This window comes from Haemaphysalis longicornis, unplaced genomic scaffold, assembly GCF_048455015.1.
Source record: "Haemaphysalis longicornis isolate Haplotype H1 unplaced genomic scaffold, Haemaphysalis longicornis Haplotype H1 scaffold_6, whole genome shotgun sequence".
NCBI classification, from domain to species: Eukaryota; Metazoa; Arthropoda; class Arachnida; order Ixodida; family Ixodidae; genus Haemaphysalis; species Haemaphysalis longicornis.
Window position 1 is genome coordinate 24,488,334 of NW_027526407.1, and position 27,691 is coordinate 24,516,024.

At 49.3% G+C, this 27,691-nt stretch overlaps 1 protein-coding gene across 2 annotated transcripts in view; it reads left to right on the forward strand.

The window, feature by feature from the left end:
* Window positions 1-27,691, forward strand: part of LOC144142318 (uncharacterized) — a 61,906-nt gene that overhangs the window by 1,864 nt on the left and 32,351 nt on the right. Inside the window, exons 2-10 of one of the 2 annotated variants that reach the window (XM_077673730.1) lie at window positions 3,403-3,579; window positions 8,449-8,728; window positions 10,177-11,906; window positions 15,621-15,839; window positions 17,014-17,850; window positions 19,100-19,261; window positions 20,504-20,670; window positions 25,556-25,606; window positions 27,445-27,521. In XM_077673730.1, coding sequence (XP_077529856.1) covers window positions 3,403-3,579; window positions 8,449-8,728; window positions 10,177-11,906; window positions 15,621-15,839; window positions 17,014-17,850; window positions 19,100-19,261; window positions 20,504-20,670; window positions 25,556-25,606; window positions 27,445-27,521 — 3,700 coding nt within the window. The remainder of the gene's footprint in view (window positions 1-3,402; window positions 3,580-8,448; window positions 8,729-10,176; window positions 11,907-15,620; window positions 15,840-17,013; window positions 17,851-19,099; window positions 19,262-20,503; window positions 20,671-25,555; window positions 25,607-27,444; window positions 27,522-27,691) is intronic. The other variant, XM_077673731.1, reaches the window with a different exon arrangement.

Genomic DNA, 27,691 nt, shown 5'->3' on the forward strand with positions numbered 1-27,691 from the left:
ATATTTCATGTTAGGAGTGCTTTTACTTTTGGCATGAAGACAAAGTTACAGCCATAGCCACTATGCTGTCTGTCTCGCTGGATGTCGCACCCTGTATTACCATTAGCTCATAAAGACATCATAACCAATTTTAACACTAACCAGTGGCATCTTGTATGGGAATAGACATATTCATCAATATATGAGTGCCACATCATAGGTTAAAAAGTGTCCAAGTGGAGCCATATTATATTTAGGGCTTCCTTAGAAGGCACCTGACTTATTGTTGCTTTTGTGTAGCACGAACTTGTAATTTTGGGAGGCTTGGGACCTCCTGTGGCAGTATTGGACATCGACGTTCTTTGGAGTGCTGTGTCCTCGGTTGCCAAACATACTTTCTAACTCCAATTTGACCATTTTGTCATGCTTAGCATTCCTTGAAACAGTGCTCATGGGAAGGCTAAGATTGACCCTCTATCGTGTATGGTGGGAAAAAGCTGAGCTCATTTTCTGCACTGGACATTTTAGTCCGCTCTCTTGGCAGCACTTGCAAACTTCTGCCACATTAAGCTGTAGGATAGTAAATCACCACACCACTGGTGTAGCTGCTTTGTAGCAGTGTCAAGAGGAAAGGGTGCGAAAGACTATGAAGGAAAAGCTCTTAGAAGGGTAGGCAGGGGACAGCACGCGTGTTAGGCTTAGCTGGGCTAGTTTGAGGTGCATTTAGGAGGGCCACCAGTCTCATTTCTGTTAGCTTTGCTCCTAGCTTGAAGTCCTGATGGGAGGGGCTGACTGGTTCTTAACAGACACGGCTGTGAGTGTACTGCCAATGCCACATGTTCTATTAGCGTGCGGCAGAAGTGAGTTGTCGAAGCATAATGGCCGGGTAGTTTCAGCTTGCTTAATCGCATTCCTTTTTTGTTGTCATGTGAGCAGTTTCACTTTTCAGTGGTCGAAGTGTTTGTTATGGGGTTGTCAACCCAACCAGTTTTCAATACCCCATCTGCATCTCTGCTACTTTTTTTTGGATTCTGCTGTGGGTCAAATTTCCTCTGAACCTCCATTTCCATGATTAAATGCGTTGGTTAAAGGGCCAACCATTCGCCGCTTCCAGTCTGAGCCTCTGCAAGCTTTTGGATTCCACTGTGGTTTGAATTAGCCTTGAATCTTTTCCACCTGAGGCTTTTCATCGGCTTTCTGTCCCCTTCCCATACGATTCTCCCATTTTCCTTTCGGGTTGAAAATGAGCCACGGTAGCATTACGGATCGCAAGTTTCGGTCGAAAAGTGTGGTGCAAGTATGCTTTTGTGCATTGCGAACAAATTTCTGCAATGTGGCTCTAGAATTTGCACTTGTTGGAATTTTTGAAAAGTGGAGAGCCGCTAATTTACTGTGGACACTACACCCTCGTTACACCCCAAGATATTACACCCCTTATGCATTGCCCCCTTGTGGGGTGTTTGAAGGGAGTCAAGTGAGGTTTAGATGACCAACTCTAAGAAAACGCACCTCTAAGAGAGTGGTCCCACGTGCCTCTAAACTTTCATGCCTTATTGTTGAGCCTGACTGCTTTGCACCAGCTACGGCAGTCGTTCATGTGCATACCCTGATTAGAACGTTTAAAATGTAGTGTGTCCAGTACAAAAAAAACAAGGGAAGAAAATTACCAATGCAAACATTGAACTGGTCTATACAAAATCTATTGACCGGAAGTGCCACAGGCAGAGCTTTAACGGCTTGAGGCTCGAATCAATTGAAGTGATTTTGTCTTATTAGCTACTACTGGCTTAGGGACATGGCTTAGGGCTTAGGGACAATGTTCATACGTCAGAAGCCGCTTCAAAGGTTTTTGTGCTGATTGTTTTTTACTTTGTGTTTTCGGAAGGTTTGTGTTGTGCTATGTGATCCGATTACGCTCTGTCGTGATTGATGTGGTGTCTCTTGTTGTAGGCTGCTTATACCAGTCCCAGTGTTTTGTTGGAGGTACACTGAACTACGTTTAGGAATTTTGGGGCGATATTAGGAAGTTTAACTTTATGAGACATTTCCTTTTACTCTGGGGAGCGTCAAGTTCGTGACCACTTGATGAAAGGCTGCAACGTTTCACAGGTGTCCAACCTGGCTTACTGCTAAAATCAGCTGTTTAAATAAATGAATCAAATGGTTCTTTATTTTTGCCAGTACCTCACTCAGTGAAAAAGCGTGTGGCTGGAGAACAAGCCGCTTTTCTTATGGCTTAACAAAGTCGTTTAACTTGTAAAGCGTCAACCTGTCGAGATGTTATGAACTTTGTTTGGGTTCAGGGACTTCTTGTAAGTACATGCAGGCTTGTAATTCTTTAATTGCTTTCTTGAAGGCTTGACCGTCGATTTGTGTTAAGAGGGTGGTGCGAAAGCATTTTTCCGCGAAAGAAAAAAAGTGATGTGCATAAATCAGCTGAGGAAGCTTTTAACATGAGCTTCGCTCCATCTTTAACCGAATGAAGTGATCATTGTTTACCTTTTTGATGTAACCAAGAGCAAATGATTCGTGTTTAACATGTACTAGAGCTATTATAGCTTTCTCAGTGCTTCTCTGGCAATGGAGGGTGCTTTTTTTCTTGCTTAAAGCTTAACACTTTTCTGTCCATGTTCTGGGATTGAAATTCAGATTTGTCAAGGTGGCATTGCATTGCATTCTCGCAAAAAACGGCTGACTCATTGTTGCAAGTAGCATGCCATGATGGGCTCGTTAAAAATCATAACCAGTCCACTTTCCACGGTTCTTGTGATATGACAGGTTGGTAAATGGTTGCGAGTGCTGACAGCGGCATGAAATGCTGCTTGTTAACACTGTTGTGATTATTACCCTAGAGAAAATGGTAGCTATAAACGGCCATAAACCAGTTGGGACCGGCTACCATTTTCTCTAGGGTTGTTCCTTCCACAGTCCAGGGTGCCTCACGTGGTGTTCTGCAGCCTAACACTACAGCAGACCTTTTCTATGGCATCGAAAAATGAGCAGGAGGAGGAGGAGGAAGAAGAAACTATACTGAGGAAAAAGAAATTGTGGGGTGGCTTCCTAGTCTGGAAGTCCATGGGCAATCTTGGCTCTGTCGGCTCGGTCAACCAAGATCATCTGGTCGTCGAGGCTCGAGCTGGATCACGTGCTCTCCCACTGCTCACAGGAAGGATTGGGAATGGAGGAAGGGTGGAGTTTCAGTCGCACTCCCAGACAATGTGATAATCATACTAGTAAAACTTGTGACAAACCTGGTCAGTGGCTATCTTGGAAAAGTCTGTCAACATGGATAAAGTTCTCACTTCAGCTTGTCGAGAACGAGCGTCAGGAGCTTCATTTGCCTGGTGACCGTCAAAGTTGCATGCAAGGTGTAGAGTTGTGGCTACAAGTCACGTGTGTGTGTGTCACGTGTGCGTCACGCAGGACGCGGAGCGCATGCAGCAGCTGAAGACGCAGGCCCAGGCCTGGCAGCAGGCACAGCAGCAAGCCTGGCTTGCCTGGTCACAGCAGTGGGCCGGATGGACGTCAGCCTACGAGGCGGCCCAGCCGAACGCGGCCACGGCCACAGCCGCTGCAGCGGCCGCAGCGGCAGCCCCCAAGGTGAGGCTGTGTGCCCCTCGCTTTTCATATCATTAGCAGTTCGCATTTAGTCTTTCTTGTGGTCATTATCTAGCCTGTTCGAATTCATTTCCTGCACAGTGTTCCAATTTTGTCAAAGGCACAGAGCAGTGACACCTTGCGCCGTCTAGTAGCGTGCTTTGGACGAGCGTGCATCCCTTACGGGCCATGCACGTGTCCCAGCCAACTGGCACGGCAGTTGAGGCATACTGAACGAGACTTGCATGCTAGCGACGCGTTCTAGTCTTGCGGATTTTATTGTTTATGTCACTATTTTTAGCAGTTCAATTTTTCCTTCAGCAGTAATTTACTTTGTAAGCAGCAAAACCAACTGCAAAATTTGGTTTTGACCGACGATGCATTTAATTGCCATGTTTGATTGTGCTTGATGCCTTATCCCATGCGTGTGCCTTTGACAAAACAAAAGTACGTGTTTGAATATAAGAAGGAATAAGAGGTCACTATTCATAAAGCACTTCAATATTTCCTTCAGTAGTAATTTGCTTTGTAAGCAGGGCAGAACCAACCACAAAGATTGGTTTTAGCCGACGATGCATTTAATCGCTGTGTTTGATTGTGCTTGATGCCTAATCTCGTGCTGCGTGCGTTTCTGACAAAACGGAACTGCCTGTTTCAGAATGTGAAAATGAATAGAAGGTAACTTTGCTCAAGAAGGTGTTTCTTATTTTGATCCTCTCGAGAGAAAAAAAATACGGCCACTTGATGCAAGCTTTCTCTTGCAGATGGGCTCCTCTTATTTGAATGAGGATTAAGAGGCAGTGGGAATAAAATAAGGGAAAAAAAAGAAAGTTCCTGAGGTTTGTCACTCCTTGTGCATCGCAAGCTAGTGTATCGCTAATAAAAAAAGGTGCACATTTCAATAGTGGCGACGTTTTTTTTTTTTTATGTGAAGTTGCCATCAGCAATTTTTGTAATGTAAAACAGTTGTCTTTGGGCCATCTTCAACATCAAAGTAGGTGCCTTTGTTCTTTCTTCCGCAAGAAGACCTGGTGTGAGCCCTGTTAATAGTGCACTCTGGCAGTGGCCTACATTGCCCTGCAAAATGTTTAGTGTTAAAAATGTGGATGCTATGAAGCAACAAGGGGGTCTGCTAGCCACAATGAAGCGTCTGTCTCAGCTCTGTCTGGCTTCATGAATTGGTCGCTTGGATTGTTTTAGGCCTTTTGGGTTGCCCCGGACAGTGGTAGCTTTTAAATGGAGGCATCGGAGGAGACCTTGGGTTTGTGCAGTGTCGTCACCCTGGGCGGAGGTGCTTTTTAAAAAGTACACGTGCTCGACAATGGTGTGGCCAGCCGCACGTGCGTATAACTTTGTGACCGAGACCGTGTGGAGGCACTTGTTGTCTAGCATGATCTGGAAGCAATAAAATTTTACTACCGGCCTAAGAAGAATTGCCGGCGGAAGAGACTTTGTGTTAATCGTAAAAACTGTCTGCTCTCTTGTTATGCGAAGCGATGCCCATTCTGCGTGTTTGCGGTGCCGAAAGGGGCAGAGATTTCCTGGAGAGTTTTAGTGCTGCGACCCTTCTTGGGGCACTTCGTAAGATCGGAGAGAACGCCCTCCCTCGAAACGTGGCCCCACCCCCCTTTAGGAGTGAAATATTCAGTATGCTAAAAGACGCCAAAGATTGCCCACCTCCTGTAATCGATAGCTTTAGCACCAACCAGTGAACAAAATAAACGTGAATCATCTATTTCCCAAGTGTTAATATGGTCACTAATTTGTCCTTTCCGCACTTAAGCTGGAAGTTCGCCTATTTCACATTTTTTTCTTGATATCTCTGCAGTTTTTGGTTGGCGGTGCAGCCACTCTTTTGCAGTTTTTCACACCTGACTCGAAAGGCCGCCCACCCCTTATTTTTGACTTGATACCTGTGAAATTTTCGGAACTTTACATTAGTAGTGTTTCGGCTTGTGGCGGTTGTTTTGTTGATTGTTGAGGAGCTGACATCTCCCTGCAGCTCGTGTGAATGAAACGTCACGACGCGTTGATGAAATCTGTACATTAGTTGAATGCAAGCCCAGGTTTTTTGGGAATATTTTATATGTGTGAGCAAAATAGGGTAGCAAAAAACAACGCGGCAGGAATGGGCGTCCTATTCGCGCTTTCCCTCTTTCCCCCTTTTTTCACCTTTGGTCATCATTCTGTTCGAGTGGTTGAAATTGCACAAATATGTTTGCAACGTATTCCTTAATGCTCATGTCCTCGTTTCAGTTCTCAATACCCCTCCACCTTTCCTTTCAATACAGTCTTTGAGGTCGCGAGGGTCCAGGGTTGTTGCGGACTGGAGATGTTTTGAAGAGAACGCCTAAGAGGTTTCGCCAGAGTTTGGAAGTAATCGTACATTTTGCACACTTTTACTATGGAGGTGACCCATGCATGACAACTTCTCTGAATCCAACCTAAATTCTGCAAATTTAATGGCGTTTTTAAATGTTTTCACCCCAAATGTTAGGCGCGCGCATTATTTGCCTTCCAAAAAGTTTCAAGGTGTTTCGTAAAAGCTCCTCTTACAAATGACATAAAATCGCCAACCAGAGGTTTTTTTTTTTTTTTTTTTTTTTCCCCTCTCCATCTGGTGAATGCAGCACACGGAAGCAATTTGAGATGAATAAAGATTTGACACCCATCAGCCAGAGCAGAGGCACAGGGGCGATTCAGCGTATCAGCCAAATATTTGCAGCCCTGGACAACTCCAAATATGATCAGAGTACAAAGTGGACTCTTGTGTAGGAAAGCCAGAATTGTACAAAGTGCAAGTGTAGCCAAGGCACTCTTGCTACGACTTTCGTGTGGCAATGCTAGCAAGAACTTCAACTTTTCCCAAGTTTCATTATGGGGCCTGCTGAAGGATGCGATGAATTTCAATCACACAGGAGGAGTTTGGCTGTTCTGCTGGCTAATACCCTCATGATTCTCAAAGGGACACTGAAGGAAACCAGAAAGTTGGTTTCAAACGATAGTCTGACCTTCCCAGCCATTTTAGCATTGATTCATTGCCGAAAGGGGCCTAAATTGCTGAGAAATGGCTAATCAAACTTGACAGGAAATACACACTGTATTTGCAATATGTGAATAAACTGAAACTGTAAAACTGATCAAACGTGATGCAAGCAGCAACTGCAGTCGTTCTTTGTGTCTCAGTAAACTGGGAGCAATCAAGGCAACAGTGATGTACAGCGGTATAGAAGCAATCGAATACAACTTTACCACGTACTGAGCGGTTTGGTCAGTTTCGGTCAAATCATCCGTGCTTTCCCAAACTCCCATGTCCTTTGTAGCGCCGGACCACTGAGGAAAATGTTCCTTTAGGGGGACCCGTGATCAGAGTTGTTGCTTTGTTGAAGAAAAACATGTTCCTTTGAGGCCCTGCAAATGTTGGGGTCGAACCAACCGCTCGTGCATAGCTCGCGCGCTTCCTCGAAAAGCAGTACCGCCGCCCCAAGTATGGACGAGTAGCGCCATCCAGTGGCAGCCGGAAAAGATGTTGCGCACGCCAAATGATTTAAGCACTTCCAGTGCAAGTTGTGCGATACAGCCAGTGGCAGCGGCACCTGCCTTCACGTCGTTATTTTCTACCTTACTTTTAAAAAAAAACTATGTATAAGGGCGGTGTATTTGTGTTCTTGGTGAGCTAGCCTATTGATCCAGAGCAATTTGTATTTTGACTTCAGTGTCTGTTCAACTGGTCAGACTTTGATGCGTGCAGGGCAAAAAAAAAAGAAGATAAAGTTTGGGAGATTTCTTCGTTTAGAGGGTCATTTAAGCGTTGCGTAACACTTCTTGGATGCTAGCAGACCCCCTCCAGGAACCTTTCAAAGGGGGGACCCCCTTATTTGTGGCATTACCATTATACGAGGTGTTTAGCTGTAGGGGAGGGCTTTGTGGATGGGTGGCAAAGTCTTGGATTTGTGTTTTCCACGTTTTTTTGTGATCAAATTGCGAGACCTTATAAAGTTGTAATCCTTCTGGTAGTTCGCTTCAGACTACGTACATCAGAAAGGGGCTAGAATGTGATCTTTGTAGCTCCCCCACCTTTGCCTTTAATTTTTTTGTATAAGTTCTTCCAGTGCGAAGCTTCTGAAAGGGGGTGTATAACGTGTTCTCCTGTTACAACTTGACATTACAGTTTGGGGGGCAGGGCATGGTGCGACGTTTCGGTACTGTTGTGGCAACTTAGCGCCGCTTTCTGCCGATTGCAGTGGTTGTTCCGGCAGGGTTGCATGTCTTGTTCTCCTAAAATAACACGCCGTGACGTTTGAGGGGGAAAGGGTGGGTGAGACAAACATGACTCGACACGACATTGATAGGGTTACAAACATCTGCCCCCAGAGGTGAGTACCGGGGCAGAAACTTGGAGGCTCACTAAAAGGGTTCAACTTAAACTGAGGACGGCTCAGAGAGCAATGGAACGGAAGATGATAGGTGTAAGGGATAAGAAGAGAGCAGAGTGGGTCAGGGAACAAACGTGTGTTAAGGACGTATTAGTAGAAATTAAGAAGAAACGGGTGTGGGCTGGGCATGTAATGCGAAGGCAACATAACCATTGGTCATTAAGGGTAACAGAGTGGATCCCTAGAGAATGCAAGCGTGGCAGGGGGCGGCAGAAGGTTAGATGGGCAGATGAGATCAAGAAGTTCGCAGGGATAAATTGGTCATAGTTGGCACAGGACTGGGACAATTTGAGATCTATAAGAGACGCCTTTGCCCGGCAGTGGGCGTAGATAGGGTGAAGATGATGATGACAAACATCTGTTTGTCCAAGCTTCCCATTTCTTCCCCGCGGTGACGTGATGCTGACATTGGCTCACGTGACGTTCTGCACCGCAGGCGGCCCAGCCAGCGCCCGTGGCCGCGGCGGCAGCGACCACGCCGGCCGTGCCCACAGGTGGGGCGCCCTCGGTGGACGCAGAGGACGCCGAGTTTGAGCGCCAGTTCAAGGAGTGGGAGAAGAGCTTTGAGAGCTGGCTCACCCAGAACCGGGACCACCCGGACAAGGAGGCCTTTGCCCGCTACGAGACCCAGTGGAAGCAGTGGCGCCAGCAGCTCCTCGACCGCCGGCAGGAGATGCGACAGTCCAAGGCCGCCGCCGCTGCCGCCGCCGCCGCTGGTGAGTGGGCCTTCCGTCACTGAGTCCAACGACTTGAACTGCCTCTGTGTATGATTGGTCGCTTTTCCTCCTGTGCTCGTATGACCCGTTAGAACTTATTGTTACTAGGCAGATGCGAACTATTTGCACTCTATGCACAAAAGCAATCTATTCTCAAAGAATCACAGTTGAATGCAAATGGTCTAAGGCCGAGGAATCCAGTGCAGCTCGTGCCAGTCTGCCTCTGGGTGACCTCTTCGTCTTCGTTTTGGCTTGCCTTGTGCGACCCACTGATGCAGCGCTTACCCATAGATGAAGTGTACGATGGACTGGCCACCAGGCGATCCAGTGCATTGCCATGTGAAATGTCACAAGTTCCGTGACATTATGTTTGAAGTAGTTCGGGGTAGCTTTTGAAGTGGGAGGCGGTGGAGATGTGCCTTACTAACACAAGAGGTGGAGCCGCTATAAATGGGCCATGAAACACCATCAGTTAGGCTAAGTATGAGCCTGCTACTTGCAGGAAGTTGATGTGTGGTGTCCTGGTCTTCTGCGTTCCTTTTGTAACAGTATTCAGAAGTTTCTAACTGGATTGAGAAGACTCGTTGGGGCTGAAGTGAAGAGTCAATAGCTTGTGAAATAGCATTAACTGTAGCTTCCCCTTGTTACCGAAAAAAATGTGCTTTGTTGACCTGTTGACCCCACAAAGTGTGGGGGTAAGTATGCCGTCTTCTTTCAAGGTCAGACGGCTAACAAACTTCACGACTGCCGTGTATCGTGGCGACACTTCAAATGTTTAAAGGGGACCTGAAGTGTGAAGTGTCTGTTGTGCGTTTGTGCTGCAGAAAATCTTATCGGGTGCATGGAGGTCGGGGTTAGCCAGCATGACCCACTCTTTCAAATTTCCCTTTCCTCTTCAAGAATGTGGTCGTGTATTAATTTCAATCTACTGGTGGAAAGAATCCCTGACACACTACTACAGGGCGCCCACAGAAGGGGTAAATATGAGCAAGGCTGCATCTGAAGTTATGCATTCTAGGGGACTCCTTGCTTGTTTTTGTCATACGTCTAGGAGCTTGGTTCAGCAGGAAGCGTGTAATGCGCTCTCCTCCAACCTTTCCTGCTATGGACCTTGTAGATACTGGGAGGTAAAGGCACGTTGAAGCAGGGAGGGTTTATCCGGGCAACTGCGACCGAGCTGATATCCTGTAAATCTAGGATAACGGTGATAGGGTGATGATGAAGTAGAAGAATCTGCCAGTCGATAGAATGATGATGAGTATGTACAAGAAGTGTAGCTGAAAGTCAGGGGATTGCACGTAGCAGTTCTCACAATACTAACAAGCTTTATACTTCTGAGGATGCTTTTCCAGGAAGGAACAATCTTTGTTACGAAGGGATTGCCCAAGCAGTTTTTCCAGGAACAGTTGTTTGTCGAGTAGGAGGAGCTGATGGGCTTCCTCGCGCAGGTGCAGGTGGTGCCCAAGCACCCGGCCAGGCGGCCACCGCCAACAGCCTGCAGGCTCCGGCCGGAGCCGCCCCAATGCTTGCCCAGCAACAACAACAGCAGCAGATGATGGCCCAGCAGCAAGTGCTCGCCCAGCAGCAAGCCATGCAGCAGCAGCAGGCCATGATGCAGCAGCAGCCCATGATGCCCACAGCCGCGGGCGTGATGCCCCAAGCTACCACCATGATGGGCGCCCAGGGCATGACCCCCGCGGGCATGATGGCCCCCGGGATGGTCCCCCAGGGGATGATGCCGCAGGGCATGATGGCCCCGGGCATGACGCCCCAAGGAATGGCCGCCGGCATGACTCCGCAAGGGATGGCCGCTGGAATGACGCCCCAAGGGATGGCTGGCATGGCAGCGCCGGGCATGGCGGCCCAAATGACGCCCCAGGGAATGGCTGCCCCGGGCATGACCATGGCGGGCATGACGCCGCAAGGAATGATGCCGCACGGCATGGCCCCCCAGGCGATGATGGCCCAGGGGGGCATGATGGGCCCCGGCATGATGCCGCAGGGCATGATGGGCATGCAGGGAATGCAGGGCATGATGCCCCCCCACCAGCAGGATCACGGCATGGGGCCGCCCCACCGGGGGATGGGCCCTCGAGGAGGCATGGGCCCACGCGGGATGGGCCCTCGAGGAATGGGCCCTCGAGGGATGGGTCCACGAGGAATGGGCCCTCGAGGAATGGGCCCACGAGGAATGGGACCAAGAGGAATGGGCCCGAGGGGCGGGATGGGTCCACGAGGCGGCATGGGCGGCGGCCCGCGGGGCGACATGGGGATGCGCGACGACATGGGCATGCACGACGACATGGGAATGGGTGACGACATGGGATCTTCTCATGGCGGAATGGGAGGTCCGCGAGGAGGAATGGGACCGCGGGGTGGAATGGGCCCACGCGGCATGGGCCCGCCAGGAGGGATGGGTCCTCGGGGCGGCATGGGCCGAGGGGGCATGAGTCCACGAGATGGCATGGACTCAAGAGATGGAATGGGTGCGCGGGAGCCCATGAGCCCCCAGGGTGGCCCAAGGGGCGGCCCTAGGGGCGGAGGACGCGGCGGTGGACCACGGGGACATCCTGACGATCAGTTTGGAGGAGGGTTCCAGTCATCCATGTCCGATCAGCAGGAGCAGCAGCACTACCCCGGCGGCCAGTCTGAAGGGGACGGAGAGGACGATTCTGGCTTTGGTGGCCGGCCCTTCCCCGGACGGGACGGGATGCGCGGACGCCCCCCGCGAGGAGGGCCGCTTGGGCGAGGTGGCCGCGGCGGCCGACCCTTCGGAGCACGACCTGGCGACGACTCTTTCGGAGGGGACCAGGAGTACGGAGGCGGCGAAGAGGATGATTTTGAAGGTGGGGGACCCGACCAGTTCCGCCCGCCACCGCACCAGGGCTACGGTCCTCCAGGAGGCAAGTTTGGAGGACCACCGGACGATTCCTCGGAGTTTGGAAGGCCGTCGCCCTATGTGTGGCAGAACCCCAACGCGCGCGGACGCGGAGGACCGCCTCGGGGACGGGGTGGGTTCCCTCCCCCCGGTCAGCGGTTCCCCCCTCCGCAGTGGGGTGGCCCTGAGGACAGGAGACCGGACTGGGATGGTCCGCCAGAGAAGCGCTGGAGGGCAGGTCCGGGAGGCGACGACATGATGCCCCTTGAGGGAGGACGTCCCAATGGAGAGCCGCCACACGTGAGTGCTTCCTTCTCCCCCTACTGCATGCTTTTTCGCAAATGTGTAAATTGGGATAGCCTGTGGGCACTTTGACAAAGTTTTGCCAGGCACGGAAGGCTGCGTCAATTTTACAACTTGGCATAGATATTTGTACCACTCGGCGTAAAACCTTCCTGCTAGTTTCGTTATCTCATCCACGTTGTGTGCAACGTTGGTAATTTTTGTCTCCGATTGCATACCAATAACAAGCTCCTGCTTCGTTGCTCCTGAACTTCCTCCGTATTATGCTTGCCCACTGTTTGTTGCGTTGCCGGTGCGAACGTTAATAACTGCTTCTTTTGACGGATTGGGACAGATCTGCTTCCGTTTGCTCCTTTAACCCTCACACTTTCATATTCCTGCGTTTTTCAGTACCTTTTTGTTTTACGAGTTTACCAGGGCCGTTTCTAAGTTCCCTTCCTACACCTGCCGATTCTGTGGTCATCGTACCTAGGTTGTCATTCAGCTTGTCTACGCTGTCGTGGTCCTCGTTACCTAAGACATCAAATTTGTCCTGAACCACCAACGCTCTGCACCCTTCTTTGTCCGTATGGGCTGCGAGTATGGTTTTAGCAGTGGAGCTGTTGTGAGTCGAACGTGTTCGTCTGTCTGCTGAAGGTCGTGCGTCACACATGGGTTGGCCCACTAGTGGCCTTGCAGAAAGCGGTTCCCAGACTTACGGTCTCACAGGGGGGCGGGTTCATCTCCTTCTCTCTAGGGAAGAGAGAGGGAAGGGGCCCGTGTGCTGCTGACGTTTAGCTGCTTATTCCTTTGCGCGAACCGTAGAATTTGTGCAGTGGCAGCTCGGGCGAGCGCCCGCTGGCGTTCGGGTCGACGCAAGGGAAACACAGCTCCTCTGTTTCAGTGGATTTCACACTGTGGTGAACAGGGTTAATGTTTCGTTCATTTGTTCCACCTCCTCCTTTATTAAACCTAGCCCAATTCAGCTGTACACTATCTGAAATCACTGCTTTTCATTTTGCCTAGCACCCTAACACCATGCACAATACCTGGACTGGCACTTCGAAAGCACTCGATTGCATGTTGCTCGAAAAAGCATAGAAAAATAAACGCGCGTAACAAAACGTTCGCTGTCGATCTAGCTAGGGCACAAAAATTCGTTCAATGTCTTACAATGCCAGAGGTGGCTGACAATCGGCGCTGGAAATCGAGCCGATCAGGCCTTGCCAGTGGTCTCGACTTTCAGCTTTCCCTGTCTTAATCACACACTGTGAGAGTACTCAGAATGATTCCATTCAGAGAGGCGCATGTTGAATTCAGCGAGTAACTCTTGAATTCAGAAAGCAAACGTATACCATAAGACAGCCTTGTGCAAGGGTTGAAAAGGGGTCAGAATAAGAAAAGGCCACTGCGCATTACAGAAACCTTCGTGAAGGCACCCTTATCAAAGGTGCCTTTTTCACAGCAAGTCTGGCACCTACAAACGAGGCTAGCACGCAACGCGCCAACCTGCGTACTGCCTGCAGGTGGAACTTGCCTTTACAACCAATAAGAAAAGGACACCCCAGCAGCGGCAGGTTTGAGGTGCTTGTATCAGCCAGCTCTGTCTGTGGTTGGTCCCCGTAGAGAGCTGTCTTAATATCGCAGCAGATAGTTGACCGCTGCTTGCAATATTAGGAGAGTTTGATGTCGGGCCTGTTGGTACATGATTTGAAGAATGGTGGAACCCAGCCTTGAAGACGTGTGCACGAGGAGAGTAGGACAACACACATAGGAGGACTAGCAAATAAAATTTCAAAGGAAAAACAAGGTCAGGGCATGCGCCATAAAAACTAAAGTATAAACATACCAGCTGATGATGCAATTCAATGTCGGCTCTTTTTCAAATACTCAGCATCTTTGCCTGATACCTACTCTTCCCTCGTGTACGTGTACCCGCCGCGGTGGCTCAGTGGCTAAGGCGTTGCGCTGCTGAGCACGAGGTCGCGGGTTCGATTCCCGGCCGCGGCGGCCGCTTTTCTGATGGAGGCGAAAAGCAAAAACGCCCGTGTGTACGAGATTTCGGCGCACGTTAAAGATCCCCAGGTGGTCAAAATTAATCCGGAGCCCTCCACTACGGCGCGCCTCATTGCCTGCGTTGCGTCGGCGCGTTAAACCCCTACAAGCAACCAACCAACCTCGTGTACGTGTCTTCAAGGCTGAATTCCACCATTCTTCATTGCAACATTAGCACGGCTGGCAACCCCTTAGGCAGTTTTTTCCCACACTATTGTCCCCTTTATCTCATGTGGAACTTTGTTCCCGCCATGAGCTTCATTTTGGTGAGCAGTGATGAACTAGCTGCACCTACCTGTGTCGTTCCTCACATGCCATCTGGGCTGGTATGCAGGCGTCAGGACGGCTGGCGCAGGCGTGTGACTCATTTTTGCGTGCAGAAAACGCTTCATTCTTTTGAGATTTATCAATTCTGCGTGCATGGTGTATGAAACGGGCAAACGCAGCGAAGCTCTTGTCGTAGTCTGCAGTGTTTGTTGGATCTCTTCTCGGCTGTCCAAAAGCATCTCGTCTTCCGGGAGCTCCTTTTTCTGACGGAGGATGCGCCCCACAAGAGCCAGAGAAACTTCTTGACGTAGTTTTTTTGCGTTGCGGAGGCCGTCAGTCACACTCGGTGGTTCCCACAACCTGACGTTGTCTCCTTCGTGAACTTTTGGAACTAGACTTTGTTTCCAAATCGTACATCCACGGCCTATGCAGAGCAGCAGTAGTAGTAGTTCCGTGTGGGGCTTTTATTTCTTGCGACGCGTTGTAATACAGAATGTATCAATGCTACTGAAGTAACTAGTCCAAGCCGTAGTCGTCAGGCAGTCAAAAAAAAATTTCTCCCACCTCCCCTCGCGGGAACCCCTGTGTAGATGTGACGCATAGGGGGTTCCGTTGTTGTTTCCGTTAGGTTGATTCTCCCATCGCGTGAAACGTGCCATGAACCCCCTGACGCGGCTATGACGCAACACAATCCACTTTAATCCAATCCAATCCAGTGCCCCTCGCGAGAGAGTGTTCGCTATCGGAGGGGAGAGGGGGGGAGCGGCGGAGAGCACAGCTGGCGCGGCGAGGAGAATGGGGGAGGGGTGTGGACGGACAACGACGCCGTATGGAGGGACAAGGCGAGTGAATGAGATGCAGTCGCATCTAAAAAGTGAAGTGCATAACAGTAGTACGGCTTAAAAGGGCGGCCAACCGCTTTTTTTAGAGTCCATGTCTAATTTTGCACCAAACGTGCATATACAAACACAGCTGCGCCGGTTTCAATGCGCGATTCAAATGAAGTTATAGAGAAGACTGCATTTTACTTTTGCTTTAGCTGGGGACAAGTTCTCAAATACCTCTTTTCAACTCGCATGCAGTTAAAAGTATGTTGCCGTGTGTCATGGTTGTAAGCATTTGTTTTGGCAGCTTACATAGGGCTAGTAGATCTAAAAATTCCGCTTTAAAACTTTCTAGTGCCCTATCAGGAATATTGTTTCAGTTTGAACCGGTTTAAGTGATGCCCTTTGATTTGGGATAGAGCGCGAACACTCGACAGAAATCGGTTGTCCGTCCCCTTCACCAGTTATGGCAGAGTTAGGGATGGATGCTTGGGCATTCGGCGCGACTACTTTTTTTAACCTAACTATGGTTTAAGCTGATTCGAATGAAATTTAACTGTAACCGACATAAAAATCTCCCCCACAGGTTGCTACTGACGAAGTCGAGGGTACTACTGACGACGCCCTCGACCCAGTTGCAGACCTTGGCGAAACTAATGACGCTGACCTTGACGAAACTAATGATGCTGACCTTGGCCAAAGTAACGATGCTGACCTTGGCCAGACTAACGATGATGACCCTGGCCAGACTAACGATGATGACCTTGGCCAAACTAATGAGGTCGACGTTGGCCAAACTAATGAGGTCGTTTTTTCGTTTCCTTAATGAATTCTTATGGCAGGGTGTAAGCATGTGTGGTGTGAGAGCATGATTCTTACAGGGCAGATAGCTGTACCTTTGTTGTTTTGTTTGTTCATTTCATAGCCTCAAGGCTTAGTAGATACGAGGCGAGCTGTAGCTTTCGTGCCTTCTGCCATTTGAGGTTGTTTGGTTAATATTAATAATATTGGGCAGAAGTGAACATTCCGGAGGCCTTATTAAACTGAAGCTGCTGTGGTCGCTCGGTGTAAGAGCAGAGCACCTCATGAGGCCCTGTTTTGAACCCAGACGGTATTGCTCTTCGTGTGGCAGTCACTGCTGCTTATAGCTGGTGTCAACCTAGCTTTGCGACTGATGTCGCCACAGCTGGTGGCCAGACCAAAAAGATGAGATAATGCAATCCCCATGCCAGGTGGGAGCCAATCATTTGGCCACACGGACATTCGAAAAATTGCCCATGGGATGCATTGGTGGTTGCGGGGTAGGGAATCAATGAATTGCTTCCATGCGCTTGCAAAGTGTGGATAGAACACGGCTCAGTTCTTTATCAGCGTTGGTGGTGAAATGTCAGCGCTTATGTGTGCAGCACATTCGTTGATGTGCTCCTTGTGTAGAGCTATGATGCAGTTACTGCCGTATGCCACCTGGGAGTTCTGTGTGTAATCACAAAGTGAGCGCTGCATGTCGGCTGCTCGAAATAGAACATCCTGTAGCAGTGAGTTGATTAGATTATGCGGGGTACCTTTTATCACATAAAAATGTTACCTAGCAAAAGCACAGCAGGTGAAGCAATCCTTGGAAGTGTTTATTGGTAGTCTTTGCGGGTGCATAGATATGAACGAAGGCATAGGCATCCTTGAAAACCACTAATATAATGAATGTCACTTAAGGAAGCAGCAAATGGCAGTTTTTTGCTGTTGTGAAATTGACCTGCTTGCATAGAATTTTTCAGCATTAGGCGTGGTGTAATACATGATGCATTGCTTAGTGCATGTTCGTATTGGGACACGTCTCCCAGTAATGGCTGGTTGTTACAGCCACAATTCAAAGGCAGCAGTCGGAAGTGTTACTACATGGTGCTGTTGCGGTGCACAGTTCTCGTGCTCGTGTGGGGCGCGCCTTTTTCTGGTAGATGGCACCAGGAGTCTCGTCTTTTCAGGACCGGGAGTCCTCCCCAATGGGACGACCGCGCCAGCCGCCGCCCTTTGACAAGGACGGCCCAGAGCCTAAGGATCGGAAAGCAGTGCCGGAACCTGGCCCTGACGGCGCGTCCAAGCCAGAAGCCGAGCCGCCGCTGAAGCCCGACGGGGAGCCAGGTGCGAAGGACGGAGCCGGTCCCGAAAGACGTGGTCCTCCTGGGGGGCCCCTGCAGGACAGGGGACCGCTGGGCGACCGAGGACCCATGGGTGACAGAGGACCTATGGGAGGACCCATGGGCGACAGAGGACCTATGGGAGGACCCATGGGCGACAGAGGACCCATGGGCGACAGAGGACCCATGGGCGACCGAGGACCGATGGGTGACAGAGGACCTATGGGAGGACCCATGGGCGACCGAGGACCCATGGGTGACAGAGGACCTATGGGAGGACCCATGGGTAATCGAGGACCTGGACCTATGGGCGACCGGGGTCCGATGGGTGACCGGGGGCCTATGGGCGAAAGAGGACCTGGACCTATGGGTGACCGGGGACCCATGGGCGAGAGAGGGCCTGGACCTATGGGCGACCGGGGTCCGATGGGTGACCGGGGACCCATGGGCGAGAGAGGACCCGGACCTATGGGTGACCGAGGACCCATGCCTGATCGGGGACCGATGGGAGACAGAGGACCTGGACCTATGGGTGACCGAGGGCCAACACCAGACCGGGGACCCATGTTCGATCGGGGACCAACGCCCGACCGGGGACCCATGTTTGATCGGGGACCCACGCCTGACCGGGGAGGACCGGACAGGGGACCCATGCCTGACCGGGGCTCTCCACGTCCTGGGCAGGTGAGTGGCTCCCTCATTTTGGGGCACGTTTCAATTGCTTGGTATTAGGGAGTTACAGCAGAGCAGAGGACCGGCCCCTGTTCAGCTCCTGGAGAACTGTTGGCTACCGAGTACCGTACCGGAACCAGTTCTTTGCATCTGCCATAACTCTCTATTGTGTCCTTATTGCTTTTCAGTGCGCAAATTCAGTCTTAGGGCTCCTTACAGTAACAATAATAACTTAAATTATCTGCCTCTGAACATGCAGGGGCAGAGTAGCTGCAGAAAAAGCTGTTATATAAACTGCCTCACTGGGCTGCGTTGTCCTTCATACCGAGCAGGAAAATAGATTCGAGCAGATGCGAGGCGCAAACTGACGCGCAAACTTGTATCTGTCTGGTCCATATAAACTTGTGGGTTTAATGTGCCGAAGACTTTTTCTTGTCGCCTGGGGTTTCTCGATGCACCGCAGCAAGTTGTCGATCTGCTTTTGAACTAGCTCAGACATCTAGTTTCATGCTAATATATACTGCTAGTTCAAAACCTGGCATTAGTGTCCAAGTGCACCATGCTTCAGCGACCATGCTGTCGTGTGCCACAGTTCTCTGTGGCACACGAGCTTTCCGTCATTACTTGGCATGGCTTGCCAACAAGCTAGAAATTTGCCTGTGCCTGCAAAAAAAAATTATTTAAACTTGTGTTGTCAGTGGCAAATAGGGGAGCTCCAGAATAATTTATTTGTCAGGTATTGTCTAGAAACTTCGTGTAACATTAACAGGGAAAAAAAAGGAGTTACATTGTTTTATCGATATTGGCTTCAGGAGCAGAAAGAAGCCATTTGGCTAGCCAAGCCAAGTAGGAAAGGAAGGTTGCTAGCTGCTATGGCAGTGCCCACGATGGCACACGATTGCAGTGACAGATTTCCCTCTTGTGTATATCAGTATGAAACTCTATGGCACTTCAAAGGGTTTGAATGTGAACCTGCTGCAGTGGCTCAGTGACCAGGGAATTGTGCTGCTTAGCCCAAGGATGTGTGTTTGATTCCAGGCCACTGTGGCTGCTTTTCTGATAAAGGCAAAAAGCAAGAACACCCGCATGTCAAGCTTTCGAGGCAAGTTAAAAGTCCCCAGGTGGTCAAAATTAATTCGGAGCCCTCCACTAACGGCGCACCTTGTAGCACGAGTGTAGCTTCGGCACATTAAACCCCCATAATCAGTCACAATCGTGTTTGAACGTGCCCACCATCGTAGCTTCGTTGTTGACTGTTCAGGACGCCTTCGGTGACGGGGAGTGGGACGGCTTCGACGAGAGCGGTCCGTGGCCACCGGGTGGACCGCGGGGTGGGCCCCCGCCCCACTTTGGGGGTGGCCCCATGCCTCCCAGGGGAGGGCCACACCAGCGCCGCCCACCCAGGGGATTCCCGCCATCGCGGGTGAGTGTGACACCTCCTACTTTTCTGCGCGACAGAAAAACGTTCATCGTTCCGCGAGCAAACCTGGGGAATCCTGCAGTGTCCACTGCTAGTAGTGTTGTCCTTAGGGGGCACGTGGCTTTCAACAGGAACTTTATTTCTAAAGCAGTATTAGTACCCTGCGTCTCGACCGGTTTTGAGAGCAAGTAGTGACACCTTTTATATGAAGCCTTTTTCGTGAGGCCTACTGTATTTTCTAGTTTATAAATCACTTGGAAAAAGGTTTTCGAACAGCTGAGAGAGAAGGCGGCATCCCAACGTTAGGCCTAACGTCACACTGAGAAGTCGACTGGTACCCGCACACAACAGGCAGTTAGTGGTGAATTGGTTCTCACGTCGTAAAGCGCGACGTGGAAGTTGCTTTGCGTTAAGCCTAAGCATAGGACGTTGGGCTTAGCGTCATACTTCGACGCCAATCGCTGGAAACCAGTACCTATGGGAAGGAGTACTCAAACGTCAATCTGTAGGTTTTAATTGATGTACTCACGGCCTGTTCTGTGGACCAGACAACAGAATAGTGCTCTTTTTTTTTTTTGTTTTTGACGTTGACCGGTTGATGTTTAACTTTGAGTTACTGCTGAAAGAGCACTGCTCTTCGACTTCTGTGGCCCAAAAGTGGCGGCTAGAGTTTTGAGGCCAATGCCCTGGGTTCAAGCCCCAGCAGTTCCTTTTTTTTTTTCTTTCCAATGAGTTTTTTTTACTGTAAAATCTTCTCTTGAGTCCATTCTTCGCATTGTTTTTGTATATGAGGTTGGAAATGCTGACTCAAGGAAATTCAGTGCAAAGATTCTAAGCACAGCCCTCACGCAAGCGGGAAGGTTCGTTTCGTCACGGACCTGGTAGGGAGCTTTGTAGGGAGCTTACTAATTGCATTGAGGTGTCACCATCATGCAAAAGTTATTTTAGACTGAAGTGAAAAAGGGAAAAAGTAGTTGGTTGTAGCATCCATAGTAAGGCTGGGAGGAGGGGGGGGTGGATACATTTTGCCATGGTGTTGAGGGTGTTCTGATGATAATGATTATGGATGGGCCAACATTGTGGTAATCTTAACCGCTGTTGGAGTGTCACCGTCGTGTGAGAGTCATTTCAGGCTGAAAGGGGAATGCGGTTCCAGCTTTCGTCGTTAGGCTGTCAGACAGGGTGGATTTGCAGCATGGTGATGATGATGACGATGACGGGGTGGTGGTGTCTCCTTGCGCCCAGGGCGAGCCGCGCGGAGCCATGCGGGGTCGACCTCCGCCTCCGGGGGCCTGGGATCGTCCCGAGTGGGGTCCCCCTCCACCCTGGGGTGGCCCCATGCGCGGTGGGGGCCCCCGCCCTCCCGGCCCCCCTCCCCCCGAGTGGAGGCGTCCACCCCCACCACACCACATGTGAGTCGGGTGTTCAAGCAGGAGGAGGAGCAAGCGGAACAGGGCAGTGAGCCACCCACCCACTAACCGATCCACCGCCCACGTTTACTAACCCCGACATCTCCTTTTTAATAAATAACGTCACCCTGGTTAGAGAGAGCGAGAGACTCGTCTGTGAAAAACTTGGAGGGGAACCCTCCCCTTCTGAGCCACCATCACATCACCACTGAGGAGTTTTTCGAGGATGAACAGACGTCCATACACTGCGAGCTGTGTAGTCCTCACCCGTCAGCCCTATCAGGACTGGTCCTCTGCCCTTCTATACCTTTCTAGTGCTGGTTTTACCTTGCTATTGCTTCTGTTCCCAACTACCGTTTGTGGTCTGTTATCCCTGGCTATGTACGGATAAGCTATGCAGTAGTCATCTGCCCTGTGCGGTCCATATCGTTAATGCTGCTTCCTGTAAGCCATTTGATCTATAGCTTGTTAAATGATGAGAAATCTGCATTCGCGGCTACTTGCTTGGGAAGTTAACTGGCAAGGCACACGACGTGTCCGCAGAAGCTGACGCGTTCAATTGCGCGGTGTGCATTGAAGGTCCTAAGCGGTCAGTTATGACATTGTGGCTAATGGGCAAATTTCAGCAATGATAGGCATTTGTGAATCCGTGGAAAAGATGCTTTTGAGTTGCACGTAACTTAGCATATGAGCGTACCTCCGGAGGTGGCACTCGATTATATATCCTAGTTACAGCAGAAATGAGTTTGGAAGCTGTCACCCAATGGCTTACTATCTTTTGCGACTCGGGAACCAATTGTCAAACCCAACTAGCTAATTACGTAACCACTACCAGATAATGTGTAACTAGTTCCGAGGCTTGTTTTAACAGAACTAATGATTTGTAATTTAAAGGTACTAGTTAAGTAGTTCTACTTGTCCTTTACTCCAGTAGCAAGTAGCTCATCAAAATTTGGCACATAGCCAAGCAAGTGATCTCAAACAGTTGGCAACAAGTTTGCAGGCTAGGGAATGACTGGCCAGTTGAAATGAAGAAATTGTAATTGTCTGACTGTAACATGGTTTTCAACACTTCGAATTCCAAATTTTGTTGTGGCACGTCTGCCGTTATACGTACAAGTGTTATGAAAATGCCTGACATTTACAAAGTGACATGCTCGCTTCCGCTCACAAAAAACAAATATCTTAAAATCTTTTTGCTCTTCAAAAGAAGGGAATTTATAAGAAACAAGGGTATCTGGATATTTTAACTCTATTTCAGAAAACAGTTGTACTAAAACTGTACGAATGCACGCAGGTGACGAATGTAGAATGCTGACTTAATTTTCCTGCCATGAAAATGAAGGTAGTGATGACGAAAACAGGCACAATAAAAAAACAGAAAACTTTCACATTCATCACAAGGCAGCGGAAAAAAACACGTAGGGTGGCACGTCTTTCAAGTGTGAACATGCCAGCTGGGCCAAACATTTCGCGCGCAACCACAGGAACACGCAGGGACATTTAAACATTAGTCGTGGTTTTGCTCAATCGAGCCCCGTGTGTTTGGGTCACTTGGTACCGAATAAACTACCGTATTTACTCGCGTAATGAACCCAATTCTTTTTCCAGAAAATTCGGCTTGAATTTGGGGGGGAGGGTTCATCATTATGCGGGAAAAAGTTTCAAGAGATTTTTAAAAGTTGAAATTTCATACAATGAAGTTGTGAAGAGAAGCGCTGTCGGAGCCTTACCATTTTCGTAAAAACTCGTAGGTAATTATGTAATGATACAGTAGAATCTCGATGATACGAATCTCGCGGGACCGCGAAAAATATTCGTATCATCCGAAATTCGTATGAACCAACACAGACCAAAAAATTGAGCGCTGAAAAAAGTTTTCGTTTATTTCTTTTCTTACTTTGGCGTGAACAAATCCGTGATTTTTTCTGCTTTTTTTTTAACCCCCACGTCACAAAGCAGTCCTTTCTGGAGCGCGTAACGCTTCGCCTAGCTTCGCGCTTGTCTCCTCTCTCCCGGTATCCAAGCTCGCTACACGCCGCAACAGTCAAGCGTGAACCGCATGGTGCGTTTTTGCACGCGATTCGCACGCCTCGGCTTTGTGCGCGCTGTATTTTCACGGCCACATTGACGATTTCGCGCCCGCGGTATCTCCTACCTCGGTCAGAAAAAGACGCTGACGACTTGCGAAACGCTCGAGACAGCCCGCTGGCTCCGCCCGAGATGCTTAGGCTTAGCACTCCGGCAGATGTTTTCTCAGCGCTTTCACTAGCGGCGCGGATGGTGTTTTATAGTACCGTTTTCGCCAACGTTATCAGCTCCTTTACTGCACAAGAAACTTCGTGCCTGCCTTGAGCGGCATTTTAAAGAGCGGCTAGAAGCAGTCGCTCAAGCGGCCGTGCCACTTCGCGGCCGAAGCCGCCGCCATGTTGCCGCCGCCGGCCGCGGCGCGCGCAGCGTGCGAGAGGTTTCGCGGCGCGCATGGGGCGTGCGGGGCGCGTTTTCGCGAGCAGAAAACAACAGCCCAGCCATTTCTGGAGAAAGAAGAGTGATAAATGGGGAGAGAGAGCCGTCACTTGCTTGTTCGGCAGTCGGGCGCCTCGCCGGCTCGTTCGTATCATCCGCCGGGCCGCGTAGGTCCGTTCGTAACAGCCGAAATTTTTCCCATTGCAAACAATGCAATTTTGCCGGGACTTTTCAGAAATTCGTATCATCCCGAAATTCGTATCACCCATAATCGTATCATTGAGATTCTACTGTATTTCTTTTTTATTCCCAACATGCTAGTGGCCCCCTACTCGCCATGGAGCTGTCCTCCTCACTCAAGTCGCTCGCGGCCTCACATGCGTTGTGTACCCACAGTGCAGCGTCTTCCGTGCCGTCAGGCACTTCAAAATTTCTTTTCCGACACCGGGAAACTTCCCTTCTTTGGGCCTGCAAAACACGGCGATCCCTGTTCGCCGCTGAAAAATCTCGTTCTTGCCTGTAGCGCACACACACCGGGTCAACACTGAAGTGCCGCCCAGCCGCACGGTTTTCATATGCTTAAACGCATGCTCCACCACCTTCAGTTTAAAACCGGCTGTGTAGCTCATGTACTGGCCCATCGTACGGCACACACCAGGAGCGCAAGAAAAGGTCGGAACACAGCTGAACAACAAAACTACGGAGCGTAACGGCCAATTCACGGAACAGCAAGGGCAGAGGAGCGCGGAGTACGTTTAGTGCTTTGTTCGCAAGCCGCCGGAACCAGCCGGAACGGCAAAGAGCAGGGAAGGAGTGCAAAGTACGTTCCGTACTTTGTTCATGCGCTGCAACGTTTTTAGGGCACAAGAAGGTTTGTTTTGCGTTCGGCAGGTGGCGCTCCGCAAGCGCGCAATTTTTAAATTGTGAGCCACAGCATTCGTGCTTACGTCTCCGGCTACTGTTGAGATTTCTTTTGGTTGGAATGTGTTTTTAGCATTTATGCACGTACTGTAGCATGATATCAAATTACGGCAATGGTCTACGGCATCAGCAACCGCTGAGATAAATACATATTCCCGCTGCATTTTTTATTGAAAGTGACAAAAAAGTAAATTCTCAAGAATGAAAGTGGGAGGAGGGTTCATTACGCGAGTAAATACGGTAACATTGCCTCGTTTAGAGTGATGAGTGTGCTTCCAGAAAGTGGAAGAGACATTCGGGAAGAGTATAAAAAAAGAGAAAAGCTGTATCTTCTTCAAAACTGGGCAGTGTATGAAACATCATGTGTTGTGTTCGCATTGGATGTCGTGTTGCCTCAGTGATTAGAAAGAAGAGGCAGAAAACATCTTTCCTAAATTGCTTACGCTGTTACCATGCCTACCAAAGTTCTTTGTATTCTTCTTTCAGGAGATAAAAATTTACCATTGCATGTGGTATCGGCAACAGGAGTGAGAGGACATGATATTCGTTGTATGTTTTCGTACCTCTGTTTAAATTACTGTACATATCGAAATATGCTTAAAACTTGAGCAAAATAGATATACCGGCAGTCTTGGAAAAAGAAAAAAAACCTTTCTTGGTTGTGTGCGAAGTTGGAAGGGAGCTTTGGTGTTTCTGGATAGAGATTTGGTATATCTCTTATTGCTGAAAGCATTTTGTGCGGAGTAAACTCCTTTTTAAGGCCTCTTCCATCTTTGAACATATTTTGTGCCATACGTAGCCAAGTACATAGTGAAGGCGGGTTTTGTTGAAATGGGGTTTTGTTTTGTGCATCTTGCATCGGGCAGGCCTCGCTTTGTGTGGCATTGTTGTTTTTAAAAAATCTGCGGTCTTTTCAGCTGCTTTCCCTAAGTTGTCCTCCGAAAAAAGTAGACAACCTCGCGGATATTTCGGAAACTTGGAGAAGAGGGATTTGTTCTTTTAGATTGAATATCCAAATTCTTTGGCATAAGCAATGAAAAGAGTGAGCAATGTAACCTTTCTGGGCGTCAAAAATCAACCAGAGGTTATGCCAATCACCATCTGGTGATTTAAGAACTGAGAAATTTTTGAGAAATTTTAAAATCCTTGTTCACCTTTTAATTTATCTAATGTGTATCTTCTTATCTTCTCAGGAGAGGCAGACATACTCATTCTCTCATCTTTGAGCAGGGTTCGAAACTCTTTAGCGAGAGTGGTGCGTAATTTGAAAGTTCGTTTGAAAAAGCGGTCGTTGCGAGCCAAATGTCTTCAGCTCAGGGTCAAGATGTTCGGTTTTTTTTTTTTTTTTTTTCTGGATTCGTGTAAAGTTCTGACTGGCTCTTCCCTGCACTGGTGGTGCACTGGTGGTCCGGAGAGAACGGGGATTTGTGCGAAACAGAAGATGTGTGGAGGGCGTTGGAGAAAAAAAAGCGGGGGTTCTTGGTTGTGGGTGTGGACGCAGGTACCCTGACGAGCCGCCGTTTGACTGGGACCGGCGACCGCCGCCCCCCTGGTGAGTCGGCGAGTGCACGCACGCCGCTCCGGGGCCGGTCGCGCTCAAGTCGACGTCGTCCTCTGCCCGCATGCCGCCGCGTCCTGCGATGTGCACGGAGTCTTTCTCTTAGGCGGCTTCATCTTCCCACCGTTTGTTTGTGTTTGTCAGGGCATTATGTTCTCGGAGAGGCGAGCATCAGGCCGAGGCATTCCATTTTGTTTTGTTTGGTTTCTTTTACTTTTCGCTTCCTTGGCATGTGTCTGGCCATTTTTTTCATTTCTTTTAAGGTGCGGTTTGTTGGATCGAAAAATGGACAAAAATATAACGGTCCTATGAAGAAAGTCTTGCTTCTTTTTTTTTTTTTTTTTTTTTTTAGAACTGGCCGCTTGTGCTGTATTCACCTAACAGGGAAATTCTCCCGCATATTTTTGTGAGCGTTTCGTTGTTTCTTTTGGGCAATGTGCTAGTTTACTTTCTATTGGGTTGGGATGCTGTTGCTGTCTCGTGTAGTCCTACAAGGCTTTGTTTGTTCAATCTCGAATGATAGAGGCTGCGCCTCACTGGGGTTAATTTTTCTGCTTGCTTGTGTGAATCCGGTCGTCCAAACATTTTTTTTGTTTTGTTTTCCATTCGTAGCGTTAAGTTTGCATTAATAACATCCCTAGAAGTCCATTCTCAGATTGTAAGTTCTTTTCGGCTCTGCGAGTAGCAGTTGCCTTACGTGGTCATCTTGTTATTTTCTTGTCCAAATTTCAAGCAAGGCAGTGTGTTCTTTGTTCCATTTAAAAGAGCGATGCTCTGATTCCCACTGTAATAGTAGACAAAGCAGAGTCAAATGCGAGCGCCAAAACGACGTACCAAAGCTGATAACGTTGTTACTATGCTGTTTGCCATACCGTAAACCCTCGCAACAGCCATTACCTATGGCTACATCACTGTTAATTCGAGGACATGTGTCGTCACAGCTAAACAAATTGTGTCATCTCAAACATTTAGGCTCTGTCGCGTGTAGACTGCATTCAGCTTTCTAGCCACAAATCTCAAAATTGCTTCACAGTGAACGTGTATAACAGGCAGTACAAATGTATTAAAACGGTACAAATGTATTAAATGTATGCGAAGCACACATTCGTATAATCAAGCCTTCCTTTACATCTGTGCACGCATTGTTTGTGCACTGTTAAGGTCAAAAAGCTTTTCAGTCTTTGTGTTTTACATTTGCAGCCAGCGCCGCGCGCTGTTTTAAAAAATAAAAATTGTCAAAAAACTCGGCGACTTCTAATGTACACGTCTGCTAGCTGCAAGCGCTGGCTTGTTGCAGAACGGTGTTATCACTGCCGTGGGTACATCCTGAACAAAGCTAAAGTGCACCCACAGAGGTGGCGAGAAGCAGTTTACAAACGCTAGTTTGTTAGTCAGTAAACGTGACAAAAGCTTTGGGATTCTTTTTTACATTTTGTTCTACCATCTCAGAAGTTTATAACCTAGCTTGTGGAGGCATCTAACGCGCTTCAATCAAAAACGTCACATCAGAGGATCCACCTGCTGCAGACCGATGGCCCGTGGCCATCGTTGAAACCTTTCGTGGCCTATCTGAGCTGAAAGAAGAGTTTGATACAGGGTCCTGAAATTGATTTTTTTTTTTTTTTTTTTTTTTCGTGCTTCTCTTGCGGGACATACGGAAGTGTCGCAACTCCTCACAACCACTGATCTCTTCGCAGGAGCGAAGCAGAGAACTTCAGACCTTTTTTTCTTGTTCTTTTTGTCTTGTTTTTCCTCGCTCGCAAAGAGAGAGAGTGCGCGCGTTGTGTTGTGACGCTGTGTTCCTCCTTCTGTGGGGGGCTGACTCCGGCCAGGGCGGAGGACTTACCCGAGGCCCCGTGGGAGCCCGAAGTGATTGACTACGGTCACCGGCCAGCGGACCTGCCCGGAGGTAAAGACGAGTAGCGGCCGCACCCCCTTCGGCCGGCCGTCGTTGCGAATAAAGGGCCTCTCATGTATGTTGTTGTCACCGGGACAGCGAGACAACCCCTTGTCTTCTCTCGCTCGACCGCCCCCCACGGGCCGCTGCTCCTGCGGCGGGGGGGCGGCGGGCGGTCGCCC